General features: G+C 55.1%; 1 protein-coding gene across 2 annotated transcripts in view; it reads left to right on the forward strand.

Moving 5' to 3' along the window:
- RXRA (retinoid X receptor alpha) overlaps nt 1-19,877 on the forward strand; it is a 98,141-nt gene extending 78,264 nt beyond the window's left edge. Inside the window, exons 5-11 of one of the 2 annotated variants that reach the window (XM_014066701.2) lie at nt 2,096-2,152; nt 5,437-5,606; nt 8,189-8,318; nt 11,123-11,255; nt 11,472-11,563; nt 13,895-14,000; nt 16,481-19,877. In XM_014066701.2, coding sequence (XP_013922176.1) covers nt 2,096-2,152; nt 5,437-5,606; nt 8,189-8,318; nt 11,123-11,255; nt 11,472-11,563; nt 13,895-14,000; nt 16,481-16,628 — 836 coding nt within the window. In that variant the 3' untranslated portion in view covers nt 16,629-19,877. The remainder of the gene's footprint in view (nt 1-2,095; nt 2,153-5,436; nt 5,607-8,188; nt 8,319-11,122; nt 11,256-11,471; nt 11,564-13,894; nt 14,001-16,480) is intronic. The other variant, XM_014066702.2, reaches the window with a different exon arrangement.
- The last annotated feature ends 686 nt before the right edge of the window (nt 19,878-20,563 follow it).

The following is a 20,563-nucleotide window of genomic DNA, read 5'->3' on the forward strand; positions in this document are numbered from 1 at the left end:
GCCTTTCTCAGAAGAAACAACCCCCAACATTAAATATTTTGATCAGTGGAGGAAGCGAATCGCATGAGGCCTTGCAGGAAGATCTGGAGCTGAGCTGAGAAGGCCTGAGGAGGATTCATCTCCTCCGGGCTGTGTGTGTGAAGGGCAGCCGTAGATTTTGCTCTGCAGATGGGAGTCTTGCGTGTTCCCAGGCCAGGAAATGGTTGTGGCTTCCATGTGGTGGATGTTTGTGAAACAGAGAATCCGCAGAGAGGCTGTTACTCAATCTGAGAACTCGGAAAGAACGAGAAACGGCCTGATTTTAAAAGCAGGCAGGCAGGCGGCCAAGATACACCCACCCGGTGTACAGAAATAAGAAAGCGTTCATGTTCTAAGAATGAGCTTGGCGTGATCTGTGGCATGCTTTGCCCCATGAGAAGAAATTATGGGATGGGATGTGGGGCGGGGTGCTCTTTGTGCCATAAGCCGCACTCTTGGGGTGGGGTCAGAGGTCTCCTGCCAGATGTGAAGGCTGGCAGATGCCACCTCAAAGCTGCTATGCTCCGGGTGGCTCTTTCTGTGCCAATCCGCCATAAACCCGAGGAACCTGATGGGAGGGGGGACACTTTGGAGTCCAAGCTGAGGCAGGGCTGACAAAGGGCACCCATCTGCCCTGTTCCTTCCTTTGGCTGGGCCGAAACTGGCCCCTCTCCTCTCCTGGAGAAAAGAGTTTTATTCGATCTCAAACTAGGACAGAGTGCCCAGATGCCCACCTCATTTTCCCTGGGAGGTCTCCTTTTAGCTTGGGAAGGATAGGGGGCCATGGCCAGAGACCCTTAGCCCCTTCCCTGGCCCCATCCTAAGAGAGCCCAGAAACCACCAGCATTCCTTGAATGTGTTTGCAACCTCTCTTCAGCCCAGCAGGCTCCCAGAAAGATTCACCAGGGAACAAAATAGCCATAGTCGTTAGGCTTATATACCACTTCATAGTGCTTTTACAGCCCTCTCTAAGCAGTTTACAGGGTCAGCCTCTTGTCCCCAACAATCTGGGTCCTCATTTTACCCACCTAGGAAAGTTGGAAGGCTGAGTCAACCTTGAGCCAGTTGGTCAGGATCGAACTACTGGCAGTGGGCAGAGTCAGCTTGCAATACTACCTTCTAACCACTGGGAGGAAGGAAGGTAGCAATGACAGTAGCACTTACATACCACTCCACAGTGCTTCACAGCCCTCTCTAAGAGGTTTACAAAGTCAACATCTTGGCCCCAACAATCTGGGTCCTCATTTTGCCAACCTCAGAAAGACGGAAGGCTGTCAGACCCCCAGAACACCAGCCGGTCAGAATCGAACTCCTGGCAGTGGGCAGAGTCAGACTGTAATGCTTCACTTTAGCCCCTGCCCCACCAGGGCTGAAGATCAGCGTGTAGAGGAAGGCAGAGAAACCGGGAGGGACGTGGCTGTTGCTGCTCCTGCTCTGATGGGAAGACATGACCCATGGTGGCTTCTCTGCATTTCCCTCCCTGAGTTTTCTAGCAGCTTAGGAGAGGGGTGCCTAAAGATGGAGCTCTCGCCTCCCAATCAGGAGGCTGTGAGTTCGATCCTAGGTAGAGGCAGCTATTTTTCTTTCTGGGCACGATGAGAATATATCTGCTGAATATAACTCCGCATTGGCAACAGGAAGGGCATCCGGCCAGTAAACACTCTGCTCCATTCAGTTGCCCAGCCTCCAACCCATTGCAAGGGATTACAGGATCATTAATGTTCTAGCAGCTTAGGAAACAAGGAGCCCCCTCCCACTTCCCCCCCTCCCCCAGCTAAGTCCTGCCTGTAGATGGGACAGAGAGACAGAAAGGGGGCTTGTGCAGACTGCTTGCCCTTTGGCCCCAAAGATTTCATCTGAGAGGGGAAAGGAAGAAGGAGACCTTAAAACTTTGGGCCAGAAACATCCCCCCCCCAGCCCCCTCCCCTTCAGTCTGGGAAAAGGGAGGTCTTTGGGTGCTGCTGCTGCTGCTGCCACAGTCAAGAGCAGCTGCAATTGAATGACTGAAACATGCACCGCGGTGGCGGCTGCCTCTCTTCTAATGATCTTTCATTTCCCAATCTCTACTCTATTGCAGGGATGGAGCACCATCCATCCCGACCCACAAGACTCCCTGGAAGGCAGGAGCAACCAGGTACTCCCATTTCAATCTTACTAGACCAGCTGTTAAGCAGCAAACATCTCTTGGGGCCCCCAGAGGGTTACCTGGAGAGGCTGAGTCCTCCCAGAACCGGCCGGGTCCTCCTCCCTCTGCAGGGGCAGCTTCTCTGGCCAGGAAAGGAAAGGAACAGAAAGAGGTTCAGGCCAGAGAGACTCCCTGCACGGAGGCCAAATCCCAGAGGGGCTGCAGGGCGAAAGAAGAGGCAGGCCCTCGGGGCAGACTGCTCTGCCCGGGGAAGGGATGCGGCAGGTTCTGTGGCTCGTGGTGGGCTGGAGTGTGGCTCTCTTGCAGGGCCAGTTCCACAGCGCACCAGGCAAGCTTTTAAGGCCCTCAAGATGGTCGAAGGGGCTCAAGGCAGCAGGCTGAGGAAGGTGGGCATCTGTGGCTCAGGATCTGCGTTTCTGAACCGTTTCTTCCCTTGGAAGGCAGCGCTTGCCTTGCTTATGCAACAGGCGTCTGGAGTGGGAGGATTCTCGGCCAAAGGGGCCCTTGGCACTTTCCAAACTCTGCCTTGCGATGCCTGAGGGGCCGCAACAGTCAGTCCTTCGCAGGTCCTTTTATGTGACCCGTTCTGGGGCAGCCCCGAGGATTTGGGAAGTGGCGCATTAGCCAGGGTCGCATTCGCACCGTTAATCGGACAGGTGTGGGCCTGCAGTTCTTGAGAATAAACAGGCAAGCGGGTGTTCTGTGGGCCTGGCCTTAACCAAAGCCTCCACCAGCAAAGGCAGGGAAGCTCAGCGTTTCAGCGGTGGTGAGGAGAGGTGGTGGGCGCCTCCCCTCCTCTCCATTTCTGCTGAAGCTTTCTGACTTGGCGTCCGGGTGGGGCTGCGTGTGGCAAGGGTGGTTGTGATGGGCAGGCTGGCCACCGGGTGACCCATTGGCAGCAGCCTCCCTGGCAGCATTTCCTCAAAGACGAGGGCAGGTGTGATGTTCTGGGCTGGGCTTTGTGTCTTCTTTGTGTCTCAGCAGTGAGTGTCATGCACGGAGGTCCCACAAAGGAAACAGTGGGCCACTTAGGGGGGGGGCAGAAGGGCCACCAAGGAATGGGGGGTACCAAAAACCCCCACTGGCTGCAATGCAAGAGGGGGCAGCAAACTTCGGTTGCTGCAAAGCTTGGCCAATTCTGTGCCGGGCCCTGCAGCAATCAGAGAGAGCAAGTTGATGTTTTTCTTTGTCGGATGGTGGCTGAAAAGAGAAGGAGGGGAAAGTGCTGCCTTTTCACCCTGAAAGTGGCCGTTGGGACTTTGCAGTTGGCTTTAGGGAGATGGAGACTTTCATACAAGCCCAGCAAAGCCAAAGAAGAGATTTTACAGTCTTGCTCTGGGCTTCCCTGCAGCAGAATAAATTTCTGGGCATCCTTCAGGTTGGGACCTCTTACCTCCCCACCCCCACAACCTCTCAAGCGCTGGCCTCTGAGGGCTGGGGATGCCCTCCCCATGGGTGGGCACGGAGGGCTCTGGTCCTCTGTCCCAGAGGGGCGTTTGGCCTCCTTTTGCCTATGTGGACTGCAGGGCTGGCTAAGTGCAGCAGAGCAGCCCCATGGCACATTGGCCCTGCCTGAGCCAAGGGCCGAAGCCGGGTCAACCCCCGCCAAGCCCTTCCCTGCTGACCCTTGAAAGAAACGGAGCAATTCCGGGAAGGGAAAATTCTATCCCATTTCTCACCAGAAGGTCAGTCTGCCATCCAGTGCCAGGTTCTGGCTATGCCGGCAAATGCCAGGAGAGGAATGCCCAAAGAGCCTTCAGTAAGTGTCTTGGCACAAAGGAACCAAGTTTAGTCAAGTCCACCCTAAATCAACTGCAGTTTGGGGAGGGGGCAGAGTCAGGGTGGCAGAGGGTGAAGCCACGAACGGTGCTTTGCTTTAGGTTTCCTGGGAAGCCAGTTGCCTTTCTGCCGCATCTGTGTGTGTCTAGCTGGAAGTAGCTCTCCTGTGATCTCGTGGGGAGCCATTGGCCAAGCCTGGAAGGGACCGGGTCTCCTTGGAAGGAAGGCGCCTGGTGGGTTAGTTAATCGCCCCTCTAAGGAGAGCCGCTCAGACTCAGCTAGCAACTAAACCACCAAGTTCAGCAAGTCTTTAGAGTTGCACAGTGGGCAAAATTTGCATCATGGCCGTGGCAATTAGAAACCCCTGGAGCGAAGGGCTTCCCCGCTTGTGTCCAGTCGAGCGTATGGCTGAAGAGGTTTTATTGGCTGCTGTGTAATGCATTGTGGAGCTTCAGTGTGTTTGGCCTGTGACTGTATATCTTAATGAGCTAAAGTGACAGCCCAAAAGCAGGGGCTCAGCCAGGGCAGCCCTCCTACCCGGTGCTTCCGCCTTCCCTGTGTCCAGATGGTTGGTGAGCATCCCCTCCACCATCAGGAGAAAACCCACCCATTCCGAACGGAAAGACACCACAGCTTCATGATGCTCTGAATCGCTCTCAGGGGGGGGGGGTTGTCCTGGGGCTGAGTCCCTGCAGGGTCAAAGCAGTCCAGGCCTGCTGGGCTGTCCAACACGCTGGACAGCATCAGGGCTCCCCGAAGCCCAGAACCCCTGCAGGCCAACGGGGCCTTCACTCAGTGGAGGCAGGTCCTGCCCCTGGGTGACTCCATGCCATTCTGCAAAATGGGAGGGCGGTTCTCGGGTTTGGGGGGGGTCCCCTTTTGTCTTTATGTCCTGCCTGAGGGCCACAAGGGGTTTCCAGCCCAGCTGAGGGAGCTTCTGGGTGAAATGGGCAATTCAAGCCTTGGGGTGGGTCAAGGCCCCACTTGAAACCAACTCAGGGGAAATTAGCTCAGTTTGGGCTGGAAAAAGGTTTTTAAGGCTGCGATTTCCCTGAAACCCTAAAGCACCAAATAATCGTTTTTATCCCTTTCCATCCCTTCTCCCCCAAACAAAAAGAAGAGACCAGGTAGTCCTTGTTTAGTGACTGCTTCATTCAGCAACCACTTGTGGTTACCATACGGATTAAAAAAATAACTTTTGTGGCTTCCAGAACTGATCCAGTCCTCCCATTTACGACCTTTGCAAGTCTATAAAGCTGAATGAAGGAAAGGAAGATCATGATCACAGCAGCTGTGTTTTTACTTGCCAGCTGCTGATCGGCTGAGTTGCCGATCCCAGTGGTGTCACTAAATGAGGACTACCAGTACCGTGCGTTGCTTTCCACACCCATAGACCCTGAGTGGCCCGTCTCATTTCCAGGCTCCCTGCTGTGAAAGCTTTCGGCACCCAAAGCTGTCAGACTGACCCCTCCCCCCTTTCCTGACCCTTCCAGCTGTCCAGGAGGAGCGGCAGAGAGGCAAGGACCGCAACGAAAACGAGGTGGAATCCACCAGCAACGCGAATGAGGACATGCCGGTGGAGAAGATCCTAGAAGCTGAACTGGCGGTGGAGCCCAAGACGGAGACCTACATCGAAGCCAACATGGGCCTGGCTCCTAATTCGGTAAGTGAGTGGCCTGTGGCCTCCGTCAAGGCCCACCGGCAGGAGCTCTTGGCTCTTGCTGGAAAAGATGTCATCCCACAAGGCCTTGGGTAGCCGTAGCTCTCCTCTTCCTTGCCTTTTTGGGTGGGATGGAGGGATCCCGGATGGTTCAGCCATTTTTCTTCCAGCCCCATCGGAGAAGAGGAACGTTTGAGAGTGAGGCAACTTTCTTGTTTTTTCTTTTGAAGACTTTTTGCTTCTCATCCAAGAAGCTTCTTCAGCTCTGACGGGATGGTGGAGAATGGAAGGATTTATATTCCTTGCAGACAGCTGGTCCTTAGCATCCTTTTAGAGGGTCGTTAGAATTAAACTACTTTATAGTTTGAGAATGAGCTTCCAGGGTCTCCAGGAAACACAAACAGACTTCCCACAACCCACTCAAAGTCATGGGCAGCAAACCCGGAGGTGCCTAGTCCAGCTTTCTCCAGGGCCTGAGTGACCCTGCAGAGTCTCTGGGGCAGGAGCCCCACCATCCCAGGAGCATCAGTAGCACTGCAGGTGGGGCAGTTTGCCCTGTCTGGAGGGCAGGAAGCCAGGAAGCGAGAGAGTGGACAGAGGGAGGCTGGGACCACCCAAGACATGCTAGAAGGGCTGTTCACCCAGCAGCCTTGCCTGCCCCCCCCCCCAGCAACCCCATCCCTGAGAATTCAGCAGAATCTCCCCAATTTCTCCTCCTGATTGTTTCTCTGGGGTGAGAATTGTAGGGTAGGAAGTGCTTTCTGCCATCGACAGGTTCTCTGCCAATGCTGCCAAAGGGAGCCTGGCCCATTGCCAGCCTGCCTCTGCCTTTGCTGGGCCAGCCAGGACTCTTGGCAAGGCACAGAAAGCGGCTGCTTCCCCCTGGTTGCCTGAGGAGATGGGCAAGGCCAGCGGGGCAGAGGAAGCAGCACCAAATGAAGGCCGGCTTCTCCTTGGAGGCGGCCCCTCGCCAGATTCAGGCATCTGCCTGGCTGGGAGGAAAGCCCCTGGGGTGGCACCCACAACCTGTGGGCAGCTGGGCATGGTGCTCAGCCTGGGATGCTCTCCGGTCAAGCCGTGCCTGAGGAAGAGGCGTGAGCTGAGAAGGGAATCTGGGACGGTCCTTTGCACGCAGGGAGGTTGCTACCCCGGGGCTGTCCTGGATTTTGTAGTCCCAGGAGAAAGGCTCGCTTCCCCTGAGCAGCCGCCTTGTGATGAGGCTTCCTGGGCTCGAGGCTTGCTGGGGGCATCGGGGGGGTCTTCCCAAATGACTCCAGAGCTGTGGGTCTCTGGCCTGGTAGAGTTGGCTGGAGCCAAGGGCAAGGGGCACTGGGCTCAGAGCTGGCTAGAGAATTCTGGGAGTTGAACTCCACAAGTCTTAAAATTGCCAAGATTGGGGACCCCTGCTCTAGGGTCTCTGAGCCCACGCCTCTTCCTCAGGCACGGCTTGATCGAGGAGCATCCCAGGCTGAGCACTATGCCCAGCTGCCCACAGGTTGTGGGTGTCACCCCTAGGGCTGGCTGGAGAATTCTGGGAGTTGAAGTCCACTAGTCTTAAAGTTGCTAAGTTTGAAGACCTCTGCCCTAGAGGACAAGGCGCAAGAAGGATGCAGCTGGAGACCCCCAGGTTGGGTAGAGGCCTATTGGCAGGTTGGGAGTTCTCTTGGCTCCCCCCCCCCCTCTGACAGCATTGCCTCTTTGTCTGGGCCTGGTCTGGGCTCCCTGGCTGAAGAGCCTGGCCTTGGGCGTCTTGGCTTTCCTGGTTAGCTAAGGTGGGGGGGGGGGCTTTCTTGCAGGGGGCTTTGGGAGACTCTCCGGCTGAGGAATGGGCAGAGGAAGGGCAGAGAAGTGGGATTTACTGCTCCCTACGTGGCCCTCTTTGCTCAGGGGCCACTGATAGGAAGAGGAGGAACTGAGGGGGTCTGGAGCCATGGGCCTTGTGAATTTGCCCACTGAAGATCTCCTGTTGGCCTTCAATCCACCAAAGGGGTGTTTGTGAGGTAGAGACATTCTTCTGTCAGAGCTGCACATCCTTCTCACACACACTCCACTTCCCTTCTTGCTTTGCTGCCTCCTCCCTGTCCCCCAGCCCCTCAGACGCAGACTTGCCCCCCAGCAGCCCCCAAGCCTCTTGGCACATGGGAATGGCACTGAGGGAGGCGGCTGCGTCAGCTCTGGACTCCTGCCTCCCCTCCTCCAGAGCCTCCATTGCTCCCGCCCGTGTGAGGCCAGGCTGGATGTGGGATGACTTTCCTTAATGCCCTTGCCAGAGCTGAAAGGATCAGGGTGTGAGAAAGGGCAGAGAAAGGGCTGGCAGGAACTGTCTCGTGGACATCTCACCCCTCCCAGGGCCCTTGCGGGGGGGGGGGGGGGGATAGATGCCCCCATAGCCCAAAAGCAGCAGCAGCAGCCAAGGATTAGGAGAAGGCCAGCCCCTTCGCAGAATCCAGGTGTTGAAACCTCCCCCTTCTACTTCAGGGGCAAAAGAGATTGCAGGAGAGGGTGGAGGGCTCCTGCGGGGTGGTGGTGAGAGTGGCAGGGCCTTGGCCCTCTGACGCCCATTGCGGGGTCTCTTCTCTCGGCAGCCCAATGACCCGGTCACCAACATCTGCCAAGCAGCAGACAAGCAGCTCTTCACCCTGGTGGAGTGGGCCAAGCGGATTCCCCATTTCTCGGAGCTCCCACTGGACGACCAGGTGATCCTGCTCCGAGCTGGTGAGTAGCCAGTCAGCCTGGAGCTCCAGCAAAGCTGAGAACGCGGAGCCAAGCAGCCCAACATGGGGGACGGTGCTCAATGGTCAGGGCAGCTGAGGAAGCATTCAGGCTCTGCATTAGTACAGATTCTACAGAGTAACAGAATTGGAAGGGACTTGTAGGTCATCTATTCCAACCTCCCGCCCAAGCAGGAGACCCTACACCATCTCTGTATGCTGCCTGACTTTTCAATGACTTTTGACTCTGAGGTCACACTTGCAGTAAACATATATATGGCCTTTCCTTCCTTCCAGAGTGGGACCTTGAAGTCCTAGTGGACGATCACTTAAACATGAGCCAGCCGTCCGAGGCAGCAGCCAAAAAAGCTAATATGGTCCTTGGTTGGCATAGAAACAGAGGCAGAGGATCAAAATCATGTGAAGTGTTAGTACCGCTTTATAAATCCTTAGTAAGGCCACACCTGCAACAATCCATCCAGTTTTGGTCACCACGTTGCAAAAACAATGTTGAGACTTTGGGAAAAGTGCAAAGAAGAGCAACTAAGATGATCAAAGGCCTGGAGACTAAAACGTAGGAAGAACGGCTGCAGGTTTTGGGTTTGGCCAGCCTAGAGAAAAGAAGGATTAAGGGTGAGATGATAGCAATCTTCCAGTATTGGAGGGGCTGCCAAAAAGAAGAGGGAGGGGTCAACCTACTCTCCAAAGCACCAGAGGCACCAGAGGACAAGAAGCAATGGATGGAAAGTAATCAAAGAGAGAAGCAAACTGGGATGAAGGAGAAACTTCCTGATAGTGAGGACAATTAACCAGGGGAACGGATTGCCACCGGAAGTTGTGGGTGTTCCATCACTGGAGGTTTTTAAGAAGAGACTGGAGCGTCACTTGTCTGAAATGGTACAGGGAGTTAGACTAGAAGACCTCCAGGGTCCCTTCCGGGTCTATTCTGATTGATGGCTTGATTGTAGTTAATACTAGCAAGGAAGACAGGGAGGAGGACGAGAGGACTATTCAGCTCTTACCTGCAGAGCTTCACCTTAGGCAGAGTCCCTTCCATCTGGGAATGTGGGAAGCCTGAGCAGCCTTCCAAGGCGCCTTATGGCCGAGGACCCTCAAGCGGCTCGGAGGAGTTGCTGGCCGAACTTCCCAACCGCTTCCTCTTGGCAGGCAGGTCCCACTTTACACCTCTGGAATAATTTGGAGCGTTCCAATACTTGCAGGCTGCAACCACACCAGCTTGTCCGAAAGTTGTTTATTGCTCTCAAAGGGCTGTTTATTTCCTCTGCACACATATCTGGGGCGGAGAGTGAAGGACCCACATCCAGCGACTTCCTTTAGACTCCAAATGTAAGGAAAAAACCGCTGTGGCAAGTTTAAAAGAGCTGGAAGAGGGGCCGGCAGGAAGGTAGGACAGCCGAGTGGGGAAGCTGCAGGTCAGAGTTGGGGTGACCTGGAAAGCAGGCCTGAGCCCCCTCAGCTTGGCTTCTGCCTGCCTGATGTTTCTCACAGTTGTGACTGCTGTCTGGGCTGGGAATTACAGCATCCACACAGCCAGAATTGCTGTTTGCATAACTCTATCTAACAAAATGAAATTCAATGTACAGACAAGTAAAGTCCTACACTTAGGTAAGAAAAACCAAAAGGATACATATAGAGACTGGGTGAAACCAGGCTTAATAGCAGTGACTGTGAGAGGGATCCTGGAGTCTTAGTGGACAACCAGCTAAATAGGAGCCAGCGGTGGCCTAAAAAGCCAATGCAATTCTAAATTGCATTAACAGGGATACAATCAAGATTAAGGGAGGTACTAACTCCGCTCTATAACGCCTTAGTAAGACCAGGCCTAGAATACTCCATCCAGTTTTGCTCACACTATAAAAAAGAGGTTGGGACTCTGGAAAGAGTGCAGAGAAGAGCAACCAGGATGATGAGGGGACTGGAGGCTCAAACATTTGATCAACGGTTGCAGGAACTGGGCATGGCTAGTCTAGCGAAGAGAAGGACCAGGGAAGACATGAGAGCATTTTCCAATATTTGAGGGACTGCCACAGAGAGGAAGGAGGGGGTGGTGGTGTCAAGCTATTCTCCAAAGCACCTGAAGGCCAGATAAGGAATAATGAAACTGAATAAGGAGAGATTCAACCTGGAAATAAGGAGACATTTTTGACAGTGAGAGCAATCCACCCATGGAACAGAAGTTGCCTTCAGAAGTTGTGAAAGCTTCATCTCTGGAGGCTTTTGAGAAGAGACTGAGCTGCCATATGACAGATCTGGTGTAGGGTTGCCTACTTGGGGGGAAGGGTTTGGACTAATCTACAAGGTCCCTTCCAACTCTCGGAATCTGTTAATCTGTTAAACTAGGCAAGCTGAGGCTCCTCAGGTATGCAGATCCACAGCCTTCTGTAGACTTTCCCTCCCTTGGCTGCTGCTTCCAAAGCTCCTGTTGCCCAAAAGCCCCCTTAGTGAGGATGGACCCACCCTGAAATGCCTTGGGAAAGAACTCTGCTTGGATGCAGGGTGGCTGGGTGGGAATAAACTCAGGTTTGCTGGGGCCCTTTCAGATGAGAGCCTGTTTCCACTGTGGGAAAGGCTGGGGTCTCCCAAACCTTCCAATATTTTAACTATTTAAGCATTTGCTTTTAATTCTTTATCCCACTATTGGATCTCATGGAGAGACTGGCTTGTTATTCGATTTTATTCTGCCCAGATATATTGATTTCCTCCTGAAAAGAAGCTCTGGGGTGTAATGACCACCCCCTCTGCCCTGCAGGGCTCTGGCTGACTTCTCCCCCCTTTGCTTCCCCCCAGGTTGGAACGAGTTGCTGATCGCCTCCTTCTCCCACCGATCCATCGCGGTCAAAGATGGGATCCTCCTGGCCACAGGTCTCCACGTCCACAGGAACAGTGCCCACAGCGCAGGAGTCGGTGCCATCTTTGACAGGTGAGGGGCAGCAGCTGGTGGAGGGGGCACGCACGGCCTTGCCTGCTCCCCTCTTGTGCCCGGGATGCAGCCGTGGCCTTTGCGGTGAGGAAGGGGACCACGAACAGCCCTCGGGGGTCCCAGAGATTGTGCAAAAGGGGCAGGGAAATGCCATTGGGGTCAAGACAAGGCCAACGTAATGCCAGCTCCTCTCTTCTCGTGGCTGGGGCCCTGCAGGGTACTGACTGAACTCGTCTCGAAGATGAGAGACATGCAGATGGACAAGACAGAGCTGGGCTGCCTGCGAGCGATCGTCCTCTTCAACCCAGGTACCTCTCTCCTGCACCAGGAAGGAAAGGGGGGGAGGGGGAGGAAAACACCCCCACGCCCCCTTTGGCAATCGGCCCTTCACCCAATGCGAAGCTCGTCCTTGGAGAGCTTTGCAGGCCTGTGGAGTCTGACGGCAGCATCCGGCTTTCCTTGTCCCAACTCTTTGGCTGGGGGGAAAACGAGCATCAGTGAATAAGGAGATCGAAGCAGTTATTTCCAAAGGCAGGTGGTTTTCAAGGTGCACAGTTGGGGTGGCATTCATCATCTTTTAACAACCCCATAATCCCTTGCGGAGTGGAGCCTGGGCAACTGAATGGAGCTGAGTGTTTACTGGCCGGATTCCCTTCCTGTCACCAATGTGGAGTTATATTCAGCAGATATATTCTCATTGTGCCCAGAGAGAGAAATATCTGCCTCTACCTAGGATTGAACTCACAGCCTCCCGATTGTGAGGGAAGAGCTCCACCTCTAGGCCACTGGACCACTCACAGTTGGAACTGGCATTGCCATGAAAAATTGGTGTCGTTAAACGGGACATCCTCTGATGTCTAATGACACCTAGGTGCTCCCATGTTACACCCCTTTTAGGCGGTCTGCACTGGTTGCCAGTTGTCTTCCGGGTGCGATTCAAGGTACTAATTTAAAGGTACCTTTAAAGCACTCCATGGCTTAGGCCCAGGATACCTGCGAGACCACCTACTGCCACCGGTAGCCTCTCACCAGTGGTGGGTTTCAAAAATTGTTCAAACCTACTCTGTGGGTGTGGCCTCCTTTGTGGGAGTGGCTTGCTGCCCATGTGACCGGATGGGAGTGGCTTGCCCCCCATGTGACCGGATATGAAGATGCCGACGACACTTGTCAGAACCACCTTAAATTACCACACACACAGCACTGGCCTGCATAAGAATATGATGTAAACTTGTTTTTTAAAAGGCATCTTTGGTTTGCGTTAAAACAACTTCAACACACGCAATGTTCTGATTGCACCACAAACGCAGTAGTCATCCTTACCTTTCACAGAGGCACTGAGTTTTATAAATATGAGCATGATAGTGCAGAATAATCATATCCAAGGACCAGTGGTGGGTTTCAAAAGATGTTGGAACCTCTTCTGTAGGTGTGGCCTGCTTTCCGGGTCCACTGGTGGAACCGCTTCTAACCGGTTCGGTAGATTTGACGAACCGGTTCTACCGAATAGGTGCGAACTGGTAGGAACCCACCTCTGCCTCCCACTGTCCAGTGCGATCCCACAGAGTTGGCTTCCTCAGGGTGCCGTCGGCCAGACAGTGTCGGCTAGTGACTCCCAGGGGGAGAGCCTTCTCTGTGGGAGCGCCTTCCCTCTGGAATGAGCTGCCCCCGGAGCTTCATATAATCCCCAACCTCCGGTCCTTCCGACGCGCCCTAAAAAGTTGGCTTTTCCAGCAAGCCAGCCTGGCCTGAACAAAAGAAAATAAATTATTGATTACTGTTAATATAAATCCAATAAACCAAACCAAACCAAATCCCGTCACTCCCCATTGTGGTGGTTAAGTGAGAATCGCCGGTCATTCAAGACCCACCCAATCCAAGCCATTCCAGGCTCTGATCCCTCCTGGCCCCCCAGCCTCTGCGAGGTAAGGAAGTGCCTTCTTCCCCCACCAGCTCTGCCTTGTAGGGCAGCCTGACTCTGGGGCTGCTTGCCACGTCCAGCCTCTTCCTGAAAGGGATGAAGCTCCCAAGCACTTCTGAAGGCCGCTTCTGTTCAGGGGCTCAGGGAAGACGTTGCTGAGGGCCGAGGGGTGGGGCTCTCCTCGGCAGCCTCTCCTGGCTCCAGAGCCCCAGGGAGCCCCAGGGAGAGGAAGCCTCCGGGCACTTCGAGGAAGAGGGGCTGTTGCAGCACATTAAGGCCAGGGGGGACTTTCCAAAAACAGGTCATGGAGGCAGGAGAGCTGGGGAAGGCCCAGGTGGGCAGGCAGCTCCTTGGGCCCCCTGAAGCTTTCGGGGAAAGTCCTCCTGGGGGGCCTTTGGGAAGAAGCTCTTTGCAGGAGATCAAATAAAGCCTCTGAGAGAGGAACCAGATTTCTCAGGTTATGAGGGAAGGGAACCAGGCTCCACCGAGGTCCTCTGCATCTTCTCTCAGGCCATCCCAGCTGGGCTTCCAGGTCAGGTTCCAACTCACAAAACCCTCATGGGCAGCATCCAGTTGGTCCTGGGCGCCCGCCGGGGCTGCTGTGATCTCAAGAGGCAGAGTCGGTCCTTGCAACTGCAGTGCCCACCGCTAGACATCCGGGGCTCCCCTGGGAGAGGCCTTGGACGGCCTTTGAGCCTTTCCTTCCCTCCTCCTCTTGCAGACTCAAAGGGCCTCTCCAACCCCGCTGAGGTCGAGGCGCTGCGGGAAAAGGTCTACGCCTCACTGGAGGCCTACTGCAAACAGAAGTACCCTGAGCAGCCAGGCAGGTGAGTGAGCCTCTTGCCACTGGCGGCGCCCTTTGAACGCCCTTCTCAAAAGCGAGAGAGCCGGGTGCTAAATAAGCAGAACAGCCACCACTTGCTTCCCCAATTCCTCCGGGGTCTCCTTCTGGCCCACCTCCAGGATCAACCCAGGATGCCCGGGGGAATTTCCTGAATCTTGCAAGGCCTTCATCTTTCATCTGGGTGGTCTCTTTTTTTAACCAGAATTCATCCCCTCCCATTTCCTCTGCCTGATGGAATCCGATTAACCTCATGGTAATTAGCAAACAAGGCTGGACCGGGGCCAGGATCCCATCACTGTTCTCCAGGCTGGCGGCTTCCCAAGGGGGAGGCTGTTGCTGCTGAGCGTTAGGTTGACTCCGCTGGCCGAGAGGTCAGCATTTGGAGCCCCCTGGTGAGCAGGAGCCTGACTGGGGGCCTCAGCTTCTCTACGGATCTCGTGGCTGGGGAGGGAAGAGCCCTGGGCACAGCCAGAGAAGGGAAAATCCCCCCCCCCCAGCAGAGGGTCAGTCTCCTCCCTGGAGAACCTCTGGGCCTTCTGTGCCACAAAGAGGACAGTTTCCCCTTAACTAAAACAGAGGGGAGGCGTTTGCTGTAGGGGACGGGACGGGTGTGTGTGTGACTGCGGATGGCTGCTCCTCTTTCCTTGCTAGATGCCCCCCATGCCAGTGATGGGGGCCAAAGGAAGGCAGCCAAGCTAACCCAGGCCTCTCCGCCCTGCTCTTCCCTGGCAACCCTGTGGGGACGTGAACATTGGCGCAGCTACCGCTCCTGGCCCACTCCTGAAACATCCTTCCCTCCCCCCTCTTCCTCTTATCCTTCAGCCAAATGATTCTTAAAATCATCTGGTTATTTCATAGTTAAAACCTTTCTGCACATCGGCCATCTGTTTTAGTTTAACTGTGAAGCGTTTGGGCTAGAAGCGGGGAGGGAAGAGACTGGCAGGGTTTGATCTGGATTTTCCTGGCCGGGCTCCCAGCCACCCGCCGTACTTGCCAGCTCAGCCTCTGAAGGCAATGCCAGTTCAGGAAGCAGCCCTCTCCAGCCAAGAGTCCAACAGCCCTCAGTCCTTTGAGGCACTCTGGGGAGGCCCCCAGACCCTTCATGCAAGGCCTGAAGGGAAGAGCAATGGGGCAGGAGGGACGGAGAACATCAGAGGGCTGCTTGAATGCGGATGCAGCCGGTTGGAGCCTAGATTCTGTGTGTGTGTGTGTGTGTGTGTGTGTGTGTGCGCGCGCGCTTGTGTGTCTGTTGTGGCATTTCCTGAATCAAAGGAAGCAGCACTGAGATCTGGAAACTGGAGGCCAAACGTTTGGCCAGGGTTTTCGGGGAAGAGCACATCTTGTGCGCCCTGCAGACGGTCTTTTGCACATGCATGGTCATTCAAGGGCCGCCTGCTAACACTGAATTCAGCCGATAGACATGAAGCCAAGCACGTCTTCTGGACTTGGGCCACGTGCTAAGCCAGGCACCAGGTTCACAAACAGAAGGTCTGTGGACACACAGAAGCCCAAGCCAACCAACCAACCAACCTGTTCTGACCGAGGCTTCAAAAAATCACAATGCGGGCTCCTTGTCCCGGACAAAACCCCTTTTTATTCAGCTAATGTGAATTCTTCACATTCACATCCAGCAAAGTCCCAGCAAACAGTCTTTCAAGGGTGAATTTACAACCACAGACCTTATCAGGCTTGGAGAGCTGCCAGGCCGATATCTTCCAAACTCCATGCTATAGCAGTAATTACTTTGCAAGAAGTCAGGAACAGATCTTCACCCGAATGAATTGAACTAATTGTCTCCTGCAAACTCCCCTCCCCTTTCGCTCCTCTTTATTTCCTCTGGGAGGGGCCATTAACCGTCCACCTGTGGCTTTGGTCCTGAGTCGGCCCTTGTTCCTTAGCTGTTCCCTTCTCCTGGCAGCTCTGCACATGCGCATACTGGGAACAGGCTCCAGCTGTTCTTCTGCCCCACTGATCTCCGACCGAAGCTGATAACTGTCAGACAGCCCTGGCCTCATCTCTTCCTCCAACACAGAGCCCTCATCAGAACCTTCCCCAGACTCCAGGACCGGCCCATGTTCCTCCCCAACTTCCTCACTGGTAAAGTCTGCCAGCAGCTTCGCTGGTGGGCCACAACACAACCAACCACATTGTGGCTTACTGGGCATTCTGGATCATTCCACAGGCTAAAACCAGGACTGGGGCTCAACCAGATCTTCCCTTTCAGCCCACTCTGGCCAGATGGGCAACTCAATTGAAAAACGGTAGCCGAGGGGCCAAGTGCTGCTGATTTTAATGTTTAAAAGCCAGCAATAAAATGAAGCAAAGGAACATTAACCCCCAGAGGAGAAGGGGGCCACCTGGCCTTCTTCCAGGATCCGTGTGTGAAGGGAGGCTGACTTTGTGGGAGGCAGTTGAAAAGTCGCTTTTTGAACTCATGGATGGACAGAGTCTGTTTTATTCTAGGTTCGCCAAGCTGCTGCTTCGCCTCCCCGCCCTCCGGTCGATCGGCCTGAAGTGTTTGGAGCACCTCTTCTTCTTCAAACTCATAGGGGACACGCCCATCGACACCTTCCTGATGGAGATGCTGGAAGCTCCCCACCAGATGACTTAAAAGGACGCTGGGCCAGGCCAGCTGCTTTCCTCAGCCCAGGGGGCTGCGGCCACCCACCGGGACCTCCGATCTGAGACCCGTCCTGCTGCCACCTCCCCCCCCCCTCACCATGCAAGGGATGCTGCCTGCTCTATCCATCCCTCACGCCCCACACCTGGGAACGTTGGTGTGGCTGGCTTGGCCCTTTTGCTGCTTCCGCAAACCACTTGCGTCTGAGGACAAATGGCTTTTGCAGATGGGAGAATGGCTCGGATAGCAACCACGGCCTGCTTGCACTTGGGGCCCTCCCCCACCTTGGCTTTAGTGCCCCCCCTCCCCAGGTGCAAGATGGTGAATTTACTCCAACTCCTCCGGAAGGATTTCAGGACTCTGTAAAGCCCCCTTTACTTAAGAAGAAGGGATTGCGCTGGTGGGCACAGGAGAGGCTAGGAGGGTGGCCAGCTGCACCTGTAGACCTCCAGAGGTGGCACTTCCTGGGCATGAGATTGAGCAAGGCTGTCTCCTCAAGCCAGAGGTGGGCAGGGCTGCCAGGTGGGTTTCGCTGCCCTTCAGCTGCCCCTGCTGGCTTATGCGGGCAAGCAAGTTGGGCAGAGTGTCTTTGCTGGCAGACGGCAGGCTGAGCCACCTGGCAGGGTCTGGGCCAAGAGACCTTGCCTTTTTGTTGGGAGGAAGAGGGATTGGGGGCTCACAGAAGCTCTGCAATTTGGATGGCGCTGGGTATTGGTGGCATCGGGCTTTCCTGGCCCGTTGCTTCATGAGCACCAGCGCCAGGGGGCAGAGAGTGCCCTGGTTGACTTCCAGTGTCAGAGACGTGGGGCAAAAGGGTGGTGGCGGCTCAGATTTGGTGCCAAGGCAGAGTCTGCCCTGGCTGAAGCCCCACATCTTATGCCCAAGCAGAACTGGCTGCCACTGACAAGAGGCCGGAATTGACAAGGAGGAGGCCTGTGGCCTCTGCAGGAGTCCCTGCTCTGCTTAGAAGAGGGACCTGTGTAGTGAGGCACATTCCCCAGTGGGGGGAAATTAAAGTTTGTCTCTCCTTTCAGTTCACCCCAAAAAAACTAAAGCTGCTTCATCCGGGCAGGTTCAGGCACTTTCCCCCCTTCAGTGCCTCGGGGGCTGCCATTCCTTCGCCCTGCGCCTCCCATCTCCCAACACCCAAACCTGACAGCAGTCCAAATGCGACTGAGGGCCCTTGGAGTTTGGGGTGGGGGGGCGTTGGATTCAGCCCAGAAGTCCTCTTCAGGCTAGGGCTGCTGATATAAAGGCTGCTTGGGTGGAGCTTCCTTGTGCAGGAGCAGTCTAGCCCTGGTGCTCCTTTCCAAAATACAGCACAGGAGTCCTAGTTCAGCCTGGCCCTTGGGAGTGGGTGGGTGTCAGCCTGGACCCATGGGGCCTGGGGGGGGGATTGCCCTAAGGGCCAATCAGGGGAGGGCCCCTGGGGGTTTCTTGCAGAATTCAGAAACAAAAGTCTTTGGGTGGGCTGAAGGGCCCCCAAGGCTGGGCTGGGTGCAGGCGGGGAAGAAGGGGCAGCCCTGTGGAAGGCTCCCCTGCCAGTCGCCCTCTTGCAGGAGGCGCCACGTGGGAGCGGCTGCCTGGGCAGGGAAAGGGGCTCCGGGCCCCTCCCTCCCTCTTGGGGCTCCCCTGCCCCTTCCCAAGCGCTGCTGCTTCTCGGGGCTCTTTGCTGGGTGGAGAAGCCTGGGCTTCTCCGCCCTGCCAGGGCAGCCCGGGGGGGGGGGCAGCTAAAGACTGAGCCCCTCCCACCCTGAGCCAGGCCGATGCGTGTACCAAAAGCGCCGCGGGGTGCGTGGAGCTTGGCGAGCTGGCGGAGGGAGGGGCCGGCAGGGACGCCCGTTTCCCGACCGAGTTCAGGTCAACGACGGGCGCGGAGAAAAGGGATTTGGCTCGCTTGGACGGAACGGAGTCCCTATTTCTTCGCACGCCGCCGGCTGAGCCCGGCTCTGCGCTTTGGCTGCTGGCGGGGAAGCGGCGGATTTTGCTCCGACCGGGCTCTGCTCGCCTTCCGGCCTTATCCGTCGAGGGCTCCGTTTCCAATTTCGGGGGGAGGAAACACAGCTCCCAGCCCCCTCCACCCGGGAGAGCCCAGTCAGCTTGCAGCGAGTGGCTCAGGCGCCCCCTCGGCGCTTCCCCCGCCCCCCGTTTGTTACCTGCCCATTGGGGGAGGGCGTGGGGCTCGCCCAGACTCGGGAGGCCCCTTTGCTTGGAGAGGGAAAGGGAGAGTAAACTTCGGGAGGCAGCCTGCAAAGGAGCCACTCGTACAGCTTGTGGCAGATATGTGTGCCCCCCCCCCCGGAAGCAGAAGGGCAATGCAGGCAAACAGCGGAGTCAGAGGGGGTGGGGCGTCCCTGGGGGACTGCAGTCTTTCCCTCCGGGATTTTCCGGGAGGGGGAGTTGGAGGGGGCTCCTACAACTTGAGGTGGCGCGATGCGTGTGTGTATACATGTATGTAGTGTAGATATATACACTGTATAAATATCCCCCTTCACATATGCATACTCTTACCCCCGCCTTTGGGGTGAACTTTCTGCTCTTCTTTTTCCCAATCTCGTCTTCTTTTTCCCTTCCTGTTTTACTTGCTTTGTGAAAGCGAGGCCTCTGCCTCCCCTCCACCCTCCAACTGTTGTAACCCGAGCAGAGGGAAGGAAACGCATCTATTTTCAGATGCCGGAGTGGGGAGAAGTGGGTGGGCGAGCTGGGGGCTTCAGCGATTCCCGACGGAAATGTTTAGGGAAAGCGAGGCCGCCTTCGCTATCCGGAGCTCGTAGCTGAAGGAGGTGATAAAAAGAAAAATTTAAATGAGAAGGTGAGCAAAAGATCTAATTGTCAATAAAGTTAAATATCTATTTTTGTACAAATGTAATTTTATCCCTTACGTATGTTTAGATAATTTGGGGAGGGGGGCTGCTTTTATAGGATTTGTCCTACATCTCTCACTCTGCTCAGCCTTAAGACGCCTCTCTGAAGCGAAGGACAAGCTTTATTGGGTGTTCAAATGTCTTTAGTATCCAAAATCACTTCCCAAGGAATGGATTTCGGTCCCCTCCCCACCCGGAGACACGCGGCACACAGCCGACTCTCCGGTGGCGCCTCCGAGATTCTCTTGCAGCATTAACTCTACTGTGAAATCACGACCCTATATTATTGCTCACTAAAAAAATTAAAGCTGATAAATAAATAAATCCGCTGGAAATGCCAGTATTTTGACGAAATGTATTAGGGTTGTTTTTTTTTTTTAAAAAAGTAAAAGAAAATATATGAGCGTTTTAAAATGCAACGGCGTTCTAAGTTCAGCCATTCTTGATTTGGGGCTTGCCTTGATGAATGTGTACTGGTTTAAAGACTGGACAGTCACCTGACTGAAATAGTATAGGCTAGGGTCTCCTCCTTGAGCAGGGGGTTGGACTAGAAGACCTCCGTTTTGTTTTGTTTCGTTTATTGGTTTTGTATGCCGCCCACTCCCGAAGGACTCCGGGCGGCTCACAATGAAACGGGGGAGGGGATAAATAAGACAATACAAACAATATTAAAATACACAACAGTCACAAATGAAGCGGGGCTGGATACTTCAACAGCCCCCAGCCTGCCGGAACAGCCAGGACTTGGTAGCTTTATGGTAAGGTGGGCTAAAAGGAAGGCCAGGAGGGTAGTAAGGGTCCGGATCTCCATGGGGAGCTCGTTCCAGAGGGCCGGAGCAGCAACAGAGAAGGCTCTCCCCCGGGGGGTTGCCAGCCGACATTGGCTGACAGATGGAACCCGGAGAAGGCCGAGCCTGTGTGATCGAATCGGTCTTTGGGAGGTGACTGGCAGGAGGCGGTCTCTCAGGTACCCAGGTCCGATGCCATACAGGGCTTTATAAGTAATAACTAGCACCTTGAAGCGAGTCCGGAGACTAATGGGCAGCCAGTGCAGCTCGCGGA

This window comes from Thamnophis sirtalis, unplaced genomic scaffold (assembly GCF_051295495.1).
Source record: "Thamnophis sirtalis isolate CommonGarterSnake01/CBP01778 unplaced genomic scaffold, rThaSir2_p1.2 scaffold_2, whole genome shotgun sequence".
In the NCBI taxonomy this organism is placed as follows: domain Eukaryota; kingdom Metazoa; phylum Chordata; class Lepidosauria; order Squamata; family Natricidae; genus Thamnophis; species Thamnophis sirtalis.